This window comes from Rhinoderma darwinii, chromosome 3, assembly GCF_050947455.1.
Source record: "Rhinoderma darwinii isolate aRhiDar2 chromosome 3, aRhiDar2.hap1, whole genome shotgun sequence".
Classification (NCBI taxonomy): Eukaryota; Metazoa; Chordata; class Amphibia; order Anura; family Rhinodermatidae; genus Rhinoderma; species Rhinoderma darwinii.
The window spans coordinates 254,928,466-254,940,576 of record NC_134689.1 but is presented as its reverse complement, the minus strand read 5'-3'; the positions used below and the strand labels follow the sequence as shown (position 1 = coordinate 254,940,576).

The 12,111-nt window shown below is 41.0% G+C and overlaps 1 protein-coding gene across 8 annotated transcripts in view; it reads right to left on the bottom strand.

Annotated features, from left to right (window-relative positions):
* The window catches only part of SIN3A (SIN3 transcription regulator family member A), a 63,994-nt gene that overhangs the window by 28,043 nt on the left and 23,840 nt on the right, over positions 1–12,111 (bottom strand). For all 8 annotated transcript variants that reach the window (XM_075857785.1, XM_075857780.1, XM_075857782.1 and 5 more), the window contains exons 7-14: positions 9,503–9,655; positions 9,185–9,343; positions 8,878–8,967; positions 8,111–8,229; positions 7,230–7,440; positions 5,409–5,525; positions 3,053–3,291; positions 1,535–1,718 (exon numbers count right to left, since the gene is read on the bottom strand). In XM_075857785.1, coding sequence (XP_075713900.1) covers positions 1,535–1,718; positions 3,053–3,291; positions 5,409–5,525; positions 7,230–7,440; positions 8,111–8,229; positions 8,878–8,967; positions 9,185–9,343; positions 9,503–9,655 — 1,272 coding nt within the window. The remainder of the gene's footprint in view (positions 1–1,534; positions 1,719–3,052; positions 3,292–5,408; positions 5,526–7,229; positions 7,441–8,110; positions 8,230–8,877; positions 8,968–9,184; positions 9,344–9,502; positions 9,656–12,111) is intronic.

Sequence of the window (12,111 nt, the reverse complement as noted above, 5' to 3'; positions counted from 1 at the left end):
CCAAAGCCAATGAAAGTCCCAATTACCCATCTATACATTTACCACAAAGACCGGAAAAATGGACAAAACCCATGGTAACCTGCGTATTAGTCAACCAGATTGCGTAAAGGAGTGGTATTAGATTAGAAAAATGAGGCGACTTTCTTTCAGAAAACGTGCCACTCTTGCCCGTGGGTTGGGTCTGCTATTACAGCTCAGCCTTATTTACTTGAATGGGGAGAATCTCCCTCCTTTCATTAATGATGAAGCCAATCTGTTTTCATAATGCAAACTGTATTTTTTAATTTTACAGACCGAGCTCCCATACTTTATAATGAGAGCACGGCCCGTAAATGCGGACGGCTGTCCACGTCAGTGCCCGTATTTCTTAAAATAAACTTAGGAGGAAAACTTCTACTTCCCATTAACCCCCAGTCACATTAACATGGAAAAAACACTACCAAAAACGTAATTTTTTTTTATTTTCGATTTAGAATTTGTTAAGGAAAACTTGACAACTTAGATTAAGTGAATTTTAACCCCTTAGTGACCTAAATGTTAGACTTTAGGATAAGTGAAATAAAAAACTAATTCCCTCTATTCCAGTAGTCCAAATACATTTTTTATTTATTCAATGTAACTCTGAGAATGTATTTTGCAGGACAGAGTTTTTATAGGAACTATCTAGGGTACATATGACGCATTTGATAACTTATTTTCTTTGAAAATGGAAAAAAACAAACAAAAACACAGTAATGTCGCCATTGTTTTTTTGGGTTTATTGATACGCCGTTAACGGTAGGGAAGCATGAAGTGCTCTAAAATTTCCTGGTAGGCGGCTGCGCTCACGCTGGACTTGATATAAAACAGTGGACTAATTTTCTGACACACTAAAATTTTAGGTTTTCATTAACGGTTAGCCATAATCAACATTAGAAGAAAAAAATGCTGGAAATAAATCACACACAAATATATATATATACACACACACTTATTTTTTTTACTGTGCAAGATAAATAACATTAATTTATAGTACAGGTCTTTACAGATGTAGAGATACCAGTTATACATTTTTTTAGTCTTAATTATATTTTTTTTCAATAAACAAACACTGTGTAAGGGAAATAAGATAGTTTTTTTTTCTTTCTAAACACCGAATAATTAGGCGCAGAATAGCGATTAGATGAGCAAATGCTAGTCTCCTCACTGCTTCAGTGATTATAGATTCCCCCTAGTCTCCCTGCGCACCGCCAGCGCGTTCGCCCCCCCCCCGCCTGCCCTCTTCAGACAGGCTGAAGTGAGAGCTTCTAGTATATGCAGCTGTCACTTCAACCTGCTCTATCTTGGGCTAGTTCACGGCTAGATCTGTGATTCTGGGCTTGTTTTTTAGCCAAGATCCTAGCATGAGCTAGAGCCATTAGTGACAGTGTCCCCATCCCCAATACAGTCATGGGCAAAACAGTAGCTACCTTTTCCTCTTGCCCGAGCACAGCTGGATAATGAGTAGAGGGTTAGACAGCCTATTTTGGTAAATTATTAATTACAGAATACTAACCTCATCATAGATGCTCTCAATTTCATTAAGAAGGCTCTTAGAGCGGAGGATCTTTGTGTCTATTTGCTTATAGTTTATACCCTGGTGGTCTAGTGACTTCAGGTAGTACTTCTCATTCTGTTCTCTCCAAATCTTATTAAAGCCTCGCTGGGCTTCCCTCCATTCCTCTTCCTTCATTTTCAACCTGGATATGCCAGGGAAAAACAGAAACAGATTAAACATAAAAGCAACAGCAAGACAAGACGAGTGAATAGCAGTTCCATAATACAAATCAATAGAACAGTAACATACATGTATAGAGTGCAATGTTGTGTTATATGGAATTTCATCGTATACATAGCAGTTTGGAGAATATGAACTATAGCAAAACAAAAGCCTACTTACAAACCAAGTATTTAAAGGGTCACTAACTTTTCAACAACCTTTGCATGAGTCAATTGTACACGCAAAATATAAGAAACTTCGTAATATATCTTATTAGGCTTCTTCCACACTGGCGTTACTATCAGTTTACCTCTCTTCCGTCAGTGGAAGAGAGGATCAATACATTACACGGAAAGCAACAGTTCCTTTAGAATTACCATTGAGGTAAACTGATCGTAAGGCCAGTGTGAAAGAACCCTTAGGCTGGGTTCACACGAGCATGTTCGGTCCGTAAAGGACGGAACGTATTTCGGCCACAAGTCCCGGACCGAACACAACTGCAGAGAGCCGGGCTCCTATCATCATAGTTATGTACGACGCTAGGAGTCCCTGCCTCTCCGTGGAACTACTGTCCCGTACTGAAAACATGATTACAGTACGGGACAGTTGTCCTGCAGCGAGGCAGGAACTCCTAGCATCGTACATAACTATGATGCTAGGAGCCCGGCTCCCTGCACTGAGTTCGGTCCGGGACTTGCAGCCGAAGTACGTTCCGTCCTTTACGGTCCGAACATGCTCGTGTGAACCCAGCCTTAGAGAAAAATGCCTCTTTCTTCACTTAAGTCTCCTCCCCCCCCTCCTCCTAACTGTTCACTCATTGTGAATTTACTGCTTTATGCATCTCCTCAAGAGGAGACAAGCCATCGGCTTACTGAGAGATCAGGTTACAGCTACCCATAGAAGTCTACGGGGAGGGGAGCAGCAGAAGCAGAGTGAGAAAGAGGCAAAAAGACACAGACGCGCTGCAGCAGCATTTCGCAAGTGTTTCTCAGCCCAGTGCTGGATTCACAGCTATACTGATCATTACTGCTGTATAATCTCCATGTTGCTACATGTGTGATAGATAGAAGTAGGAGAGCAGTGTATAGAAAACATGATTGCCATTAGGCTTTGCCACTAGCTCAGGGAAAACGGAGAATCGTATAATGACTAGAAAGTGTTATTCCTTATGTATACACATATGGCAGCTTATTCTGAAAAGACACCTAAAAAGTTAGGTACGCTTTAAAATCGGCATAGTTCTATAAAATAATGGGCATAAGGAAACACTGGCATTTTGCGCCTTTAACTACAAAAGGGAAAAAAAATGCACACCTTTTCAACACAATTGGGACGGCAACAGCTGGGTTTTTCTTTAAGCCATCTATGATATCAGCAGCTTTGTCGGCATATATCCTTTGTAGTGCTTTGCGGTGGATGACTTCGGATGTTCCCCCTAAAGTGTTGTCCAAACGAAACTTGGCCTGGTCCTCTGCAGATAATCGTGAGAGCTTCTTCTGAATTGCCTCCAGGACACGAATAGTAGCCAAATTGGTCTCCAGCACAACATCAAGCTGTAGAAAAGCAAACACGAATATGGTCACATGCATAAGGAGAACCGGTGACTATGACAGACCTACTAAAATAAGGACATCAATATGATATCCTAATAGAGTTATACTAGTGGCTACAATTACACAAACCCCCCCCCCCCCCTCCACGAGGACATCAAATCTGGGTGTGTGGAAAAAATAAAAATAAAGTCCTGCCTAGTTTTGTTTAGAATGCAGATATAAATATCAACCAGAAACCTTGTAAGTTTAGTACATTGGCTTAGGGGGAATTTGGAATGTATAGCAGGGAACAGGGTTTACTGAATTTCCCTTCCATATATTGAGCAGAATATTGCTACTTCCATAGCCATTCCCCAACTTCGCTTTATACAGACTTCTATTGCATTAACAAAATAAATTAAGTTACAGACAATTTTATAGGACTTACAGAACAACCAGAAACCATGAAATGTCAAGTGCTAAAATAATCGTACTGTAAAAGCTATTGCATATTTAAAGTTTAGTTTACAGAGGCTCTGTCACCAGATTATAAGTGCCATATCTTGTACATGATGTGATCGGCGCTGTAATGTAGATTACAGCAGTGTTTTTTATTTAGAAAAAAAAAAAATGATCATTGTTGACGGAGTTATGACCTATTTTAGCTTTGTGCTAATTACTTTAATGCCCAACTGGGCGTGTTTTACTTTTTGACCAACTGGGCGTTGTGGAGAGAAGTGTATGACGTGGACCAATCAGTGACCAATCAGCGTCATACACTCCTCTCCATTCATTTACACAGCAGATAGTGATCTTATTACATCATTATGTGCAGCCACATAAACACACTATAACGTTACTCAAGTGTCCTGACAATGAATATACATTACTTCCAGCCAGGACGTCATGTGTATTCAGAATCCTGACACTTCGCTAACGTTTGTGTGTGATCACGCTGGGCTGTCATTTACAGCGTAATATCGCAAGATTACGCTTGAGGTGCTGTAAATCACACACAAACGTTAGCGAAGTGTCAGGATTCTGAATAGACATCACGTCCTGGCTGGTAGTGATGTCTATTCACTGACAGGACACTTCAGTAAACGTTAATGTGTGTGTATGTGGCTGCATATAGTGATCTAGTAACACTATGTGCTGTGTAAATGAATGGAGAGAAGTGCATGACGCTGATTGGTCCCCGTCATACGCTTATCTCCACAACACCCACTTGGTCAAAAAGTAAAACAAGCCCAGTTGGTCATGAATAAACTCATTAGCATAAAGCTAAAATAGGTCATAACACCGTCAAAAATGATGTTTTTTTATAAATAAAAAATACTGCTGTAATCTACATTACAGCGACGATCATATGTAGAAGATGGGCTACTTATAATGTGGTGACAGAGTCTCTTTAATTTAACCTATACACATAGATACCATTTTGCTACCCATTTAGCATAGCAGACTTTTATATATATATTAGGGCAAAAGCACAAACTCGCAATAAAATTTTAATGGGGCAGATTTACTATTGTTGCTGTGCCATAATTCTGGCCTAAGTTGTGCCTTTTTTTGGCGAAAATCAATTAAGACAAATCTATTATTGATTTGCGCAAAAACAGAAATGCCTCTTGACACTTTTCAAAAGGGTCTTAAAAAGGGTGTATGGCCTAAAATTTTATGGGTCTATGCAAACTTCTAGCACAAAAAACTGGCAGAAACTAAGCCTACCAAGAGGTGGTATAAGGAAGAGAAAAGCGTCTAACGTGCCCAGCAAGACGCATAAAACGTATCATACAACATATACCACTGATAAAATCAGCACATTTTTTGAATGCCTGGTCGAAGTTTATGCTGTCTAAACGTTAGACCGCATTAGCAAATCTGCTTCAACTTACCGGAGACAGTATAATCTCCAAAATAAGGATCTAGAAGAATATGACTAAGAAGGTGGCCACTATTGTACCAAACCACTAAGCAGAAGTCAGCATCTAACTGGACTATAGTTCAGGAAAGAATGGATTAAGAAACAAAAATGACGCTTGTATTAAAAGGAGATTCTACCACCTTTACAAGGAAGGTGCATAATACAACTCGTTCACTCATGATGCAAAGAGCTGTATACGGTGTACACTTACCTCAAACCGCTCATCTTCACAGCGATAAATGTGCTCCTCATACTGAGTCTTTTTAGAACTGACAAATGTAGAGTCTTCTGACCAGGAGGGAAAGGAAACCCATGTGTCATTTAGGACCTGAGGGGTAAGGCACAAACAGATTATCTCTCCGCAATGCATGTTAATATATTAGTGTTAAAAAAAAAAACACAGGTTCAGTGACAAAACAACATTTAGCTTCAGTTACAAATATAACATTATTGCAGTCCTTTTCCTGTGTGATGCCCCTTCTGCACCAAATGATGATCTCCTTCCTGCCTGTCTATTTTGGAAGTAGTAAGAAGAAGCATCTGAAAAACGGCAGACTAAATTCCACAGACCAGGATGGATTTGAAGGTCTCTAAGTAAAAGATGCACTAAACAGGGCACACAATGTCTCTGTGTGGGCTATGGCATGAAGAACAATGACAAGATGGCTGCCACATATGGTTTCTTTATTCTATGTATTAAGTACATTCTCTAATTCACTGGAAGCTTGATATGTCCAACAAGGGCACCAACACAGAGAACCAAACAAAGAGCTAAGACAGGGACTGTATGCACTGTAGCATACGATGATGCACTGTAGCATACGATGATGCACTGTAGCATACGATGATGCACTGTAGCATACGATGATGCACTGTAGCATACGATGATGCACTGTAGCATACGATGATGCACTGTAGCATACGATGATGCACTGTAGCATACGATGATGCACTGTAGCATACGATGATGCACTGTAGCATACGATGATGCACTGTAGCATACGATGATGCACTGTAGCATACGATGATGCACTGTAGCATACGATGAAGCACTGTAGCATACGATGAAGCACTGTAGCATACGATGATGCACTGTAGCATACGATGATGCACTGTAGCATACGATGAAGCACTGTAGCATACGATGAAGCACTGTAGCATATGATGATGTACTGTAGCATATGATGATGTACTGTAGCATATGATGACGACAAAGCAAAACAGTCATTTGCCACCAAGAACCTTGGGCCATTAAATAAAACCAATTACGGGGGTATTCCCATCATAAAGAATCATAGTATGTCGACAGGAAAGGTGCGGTTCTCAGAGGTGGGAACAGCACATATCAAGCATGGGGGCCTCCTGACCCCCAAGGGGGAGGTAGCCACCGCATCCGGGCGGAGAATGGATGGAGAAGTGTTCTGTTTCTATGGGAGTTACAGAAATAGCCAAGCAAGGGTCGTCGGCTGTTTGTTTCCGTAAACTCCCTGAGAAATTAAAGGGAGTTGTCCCACAAAATGCATGTATCCCCTATTCACAGGATAGGGGATACATGTGTGAATGCTGGGGATCAGACCGCTGGGACCCCCAGCGATAAGGAGAAAGGGGAACCGAAAGTCCCCCGAAGTGCTCTAAGAGAAGCTTGGGACTTCCAGGGTCTGTGCCTGGCTTGTGTGTCCAGCAGCTGTATAGTAATAAATAGAGCGCCGTTCATGCTTGTGCGCATCCGTGACGGACGCTCCATTTCTATAGAGCTGCCGGACACACAAGCTGGACACAGAGCCCGGAAGTCCCGAGCTTCTCATGGAGCACTTCGGGGGTCTTTCGGTTCCCCGTTCTCCTTATCGCTGGGGGACCCAGCGGTCGGACCCCCAGCGATCACACATGCATCCCCTTATTCTGTGGATAGGGGATACGTGTGTTTTGTTGGACAACCCCTTTAATGGGGAGAGCTACGCAGCAGTCTCTCCCTTCATGCTCCACCCAGATACATTCCTGCATTAGTTAACTTTCCATTAGCGTGTCCACTTACCTCTTTGCAAAGCGGGGTTCGTCCTGTGCATTTGGGCTGCTGGAAGCTTTTGGGTAGCGCTCTGTAACTCGAGCCCAAGCGTTTACATGAAGCATAATCAATTTCCATGGCAATGCCTTCTGTATTCCTTTCTTTTGGGAAGCTTTCCAAATGTGAAGACTCCTTGTAACCCAAAAAGTTCTTGAACCAGGTAAACAACTCCGGAAACTTGCTGTTTATAAAATGAATAAGTAGTTTTCAAGATTAAGGCCTCATGCACACGACCGTAGTTTTTATCCGCAATTACGAATAAAATACTGACATTAATCTCTATCGGCCACGGACACCTTCCCATATATTTACGAGTGTGTGTCCGGGCCGTAGAAATGAGCCACAAAAAATAGGACTATTTAATGCGGAGGACATTTCGCGGCCCGTTCGTGCAGTATTTACTGACCGTAAATACTGCAGTCATGTGCACAAGGCCTAAGACAAGCTCATCAGAAGTCAATAAAAACATCTCAGTATTAGGGCTTATTCAAACGAACGAGTGTAAACTCGGCCGTGAAAGACGGCCGTTTTTCACGTTCGAGACACGTCCGTGCTCATAGACTTGCGCTATTGAGGTATCCGTGAAAATGGACTATAATAGGACACGTCCTATTTATTTTTTAAAGGGCCCGTCACACGGGCCATTAAAACAACGGCCGTGTGAACTGCCCCATTGAATTGCATGGGTCTGCGTGCTGTTCATTTATTTTTTTTTTCTTTAACGGATGTATAATACGCTCATCTGAATAAGCCCTTAAACAATTGTTACCAGTTTAGCTATTAAAGCCATTTTAAACTCAAAAACTATTAAAATCATTTCTAGGAATGCCTTAGAAAAAAAAATGACTCACGCAAGAAAAGGGGACACCAACTGTACTAGTTCTGACCGAGAGATGACCTCCTGATTAAAGATGACCAAACATCGTAAGAAGTTGTCATATGCCTCCGTACTTCTCAGAGCTTTACGGACCTATGAAAGGTAGGAGAATAATAAGAATTAAACTCATAACAAGAAGCTATATTTAATAGGTTCTCAAAAAGATTTAAAAAACTTAGTTTTACTACAGTATGAAAAAATAACCACTAACACTGTACTCTGCTCAACACATTGGGAGAAATCGTCTTAAACTAATTTACGCCGACGGTAAATGCGCGGAATATATTAAGAGGTCCATACCTCTTAACAAATTTGGCACATCTTTGGCTGTTCATGTGACAGAAATGCAAATCTATGCCAGTTTCTGGCGGAAATTCAAATAATTCTGTCGTTATAGTGGCGGCTCTGTCTCCTTCGGCCAAGCCCCGTGCCTTTTCTAGCCACTTTCGTAAAAGGTCGAGAAAAGTAAAAAAAAGTTGGCAATTTTAGGGCAACTATGGCAGGGCAGCAAAATGTGCAACTTTTTTTTTTGCGCCAGAAAACGAAACCTTTTGATATATTCCCCCCATTGTGCACAATGCAGTGCTACTATAGAAGGAAAGAGTAAAAAAAATGTAAATAAAAGCGTAAAAAAGTTCTGTACCTATCAAATGTCCTTGTTTACTTGCCATTTCCTGCAATAGCCCATGTCAAATTACTCTACCATGAGAGAAATTACTTAAAGCCATAAACCATCGTTACCTTATCGAAGAATTGAGACTCTGCCCCTGCTCCATGTTTGTTTGCATCAGACAAGGACTGGTCCTTTGAAATAAGCATTTTCGGCTTCTTCTGTAATGAGAAAAAAGAAATAAAAAGTCAGCACAAAAGACCGATAAATCACAATTTATATAATACTGCTCTTACATGGCCTAAGTAATCTTCCACTTAAAAGAAAATTTAGCATCTTAAAACTAGGGCTGGTGAACAAATGACAATGAAAATCTTTTCAGGTTTGTAAAAAAAAAATGCAATGGTTGCTCTGATCAGAATAGGTCACTTTAGACACCTTAACAGGTGGAGTGGCTCCGGGTCCTGAATGTCGACGGATCTGACAACCATTCTGGCTGGGCCTCTGCGGTTTATTGTTCATCTGAGGTTTTTTCACAGTGCCTCCGTGGTCATTTCTCACAGACTCAACCTTTTCTGCTGTGGTTTTGCTCAAAAGCTAAAAAAAACAAAGCAAAATGAAAATATAGTTAAAGGCATTAAACTGCACTCAAATCCATGATGCTTTGCAGCAAAGTTCCCAGGACAAGGTTTCAAACAGCAGCTACATATGCAAGCAACCTGCAAATATTACGCAAAAGATGTAAAAACAACTTACCACTGAGCTGTTGGCATCGGGCAGGAATTGCCCAAATTCTGACAAGAGATCTTCCTGGTTCTTGAAAAGCCGTGCAACCTGGGCATAGACCTCTTGCTCTGTTAGGGCAGGCGTGTAGTTTCCCCCAGCTTCCTTGGCATTTCGTTGCTCCTTCTATAAAGATAAGAAACATTTACATATTGAAGGTAGAACAGCCACTGGGAAATTAAAAATATAACAAAGTATATGTCCACTTTCGAAATCAAAGTGAACTAACTTTACAATATGCTTTAACTTGTTGCCGTCACAGGACGAGAATGCTCACCCTGAGCGGCGAGTACTTCGCGCATTAGGACGAGCATTCTCGTCCTCTGTGACAGCCGTCCGTGCGCGCGATCTAGAGCGGGGTAACGGCTGTAATACACAGCCACGGCCCTGCTCTGACAGCGGAGAGGAGAGAAACATCTTCTCTCCACCGTTAACCATTTGAATGCCGCGATGAAAGCTGATCGCGGCGTTCAAGGAGGGGGGACTGCACTTCGATCGCGTCACAAAGATAACTGACGCGCCCAAAGCCAACAACTCGCATGGCCAGACAGCCCAGGGTCCATTGAAGGACCCCAGGGCTGTCTGAACATATTTCCTGTTAGGGCATACTGAGGTATGCCTTAACAACTGCCTGTGTACAATCAGTACACAGGCTAATGTACTGGCATATAGATCTATGCCAGTACATTACTGTTACAAAATAAAAATGATAAATCCCTTTATGGGATTAAAAAAAAAGCTAAATGAATGTAAAAAAAAAAAAGATAAATAAATAAAAAGCGCAAAAAAAAAACAACAATTTTTTTTTTATAATAAACAAACTTTTTAAAATATAAGTCCCAAAACATGAAATTAGACATATTTGCTATCGTCATGACCGTAACAACCTGTACAACAAATGTATAACATTATTTATGAAATAAACATCCAATGATAGGCAGCACTCCAATGTCAAGGTGAAAAAATAGCTCTAATAGTCCTCGATTAACGACACATACAGAGATGGAATACAGCACATACATCCCCATAGAGAATGCGAACGGGAGCCGTTCCATTCACTTTAGCGTACACCGCCTGTGTGGGAACGGCGCATGCGCCGCTCCCACACAGTTCAAAAGGAAGGTCCTCGGCAGAGCAAAATCCGGTGAAATTTTCACGTGGACTGGAAGCCGCGGCCAGACAGTAAGATGACTACTTCTGGTCGCGGCATCCGGACATATGTTCCAGGCAGCGAAGACGCGAGGAGTAGGAGCGGAGGCAGCAGCAGATAAGTTATGTTCGTGTATGTGATGTGTGTATTATGTTCATGTATGTGATGTGTGTATTATGTTCGTGTATGTGATGTGTGTATTATGTTCGTGTATGTGATGTGTGTATTATGTTCGTGTATGTGATGTGTGTATTATGTTCGTGTATGTGGTGTATGTGATGTGTGTATTATGTTCGTGTATGTGATGTGTGTATTATGTTCGTGTATGTGGTGTATGTGATGTGTGTATTATGTTCGTGTATGTGGTGTATGTGATGTGTGTATTATGTTCGTGTATGTGATGTGTGTATTATGTTAGTGTATGTGATGTGTGTATTATGTTCGTGTATATTATGTTTGTGTATGTGGTGTGTGTATTATGTTCATGTATGTGATGTGTGTATTATGTTGTGTGTATTATGTTCGTGTATGTGATGTGTGTATTATGTTCGTGTATATTATGTTCGTGTATGTGGTGTGTGTATTATGTTCGTGTATGTGATGTGTGTATTATGTTCGTGTTATACTGTCTGATTACCACTGTATCTAATCATCCTACACTGTGTGCCGCCATTTTCTGAGCGAATGCACAGTATAGGAGGATTAGAAGATTCAACCACCTCCTTCTCCTGGCACTAGCCAGGATAAGGGAGGGGGGATTCTGAGAGCTCACTAGAGCGAGTGTGTCTACACCAAATTTGCAGCATAAAGCAATGAGGTTGCTTTACCACATTGCAATGCTGCAATTTTGGGAATTGCTCCCTCTAGTGACCAGCACATGGAAATGTTATAAATTAGAATCTAATTTATAATATTTCCTGACTTGTGAAAAAAATTAAAACAATGTTTAATCACTTATTAACTAACTGTTTAACTGAAAAAATAAAAAATAAAATTCTAGAAACACATTCCCTTTAAAACGATAGACATAACAGAGTTCCAACACATTTCCCCAGAAAATTGGCAGGTTCATCAGGGAACAAACAACAGAAAAAATAAAAAAAGTCAAAAAAATTGTCAAAACACAAGATCAATACTTATAAGACATAATGCAACAGAGCTGGATGTAAATAGTCCTCAAGATTATCAGCAATGCACAACAGCAAATAAAACCAATGTATCATGTGGGTAGAGGTGCTCACAACCCAGGTTACCGTATGTAGTACAGAGAAGGAGGAGATAACCCCATCAATTCACAGAGAAGCTCTCCAGGCTAGTTCAGTCCTGGAATCCCCATTGCAGACCATGATATAGTGCATGTGGTAGGCAGCCATAAGATAACTGGCTGCTCCTTATAAAGGGCTAAGCCTGCACTTCTGCCTGAGACAACTCC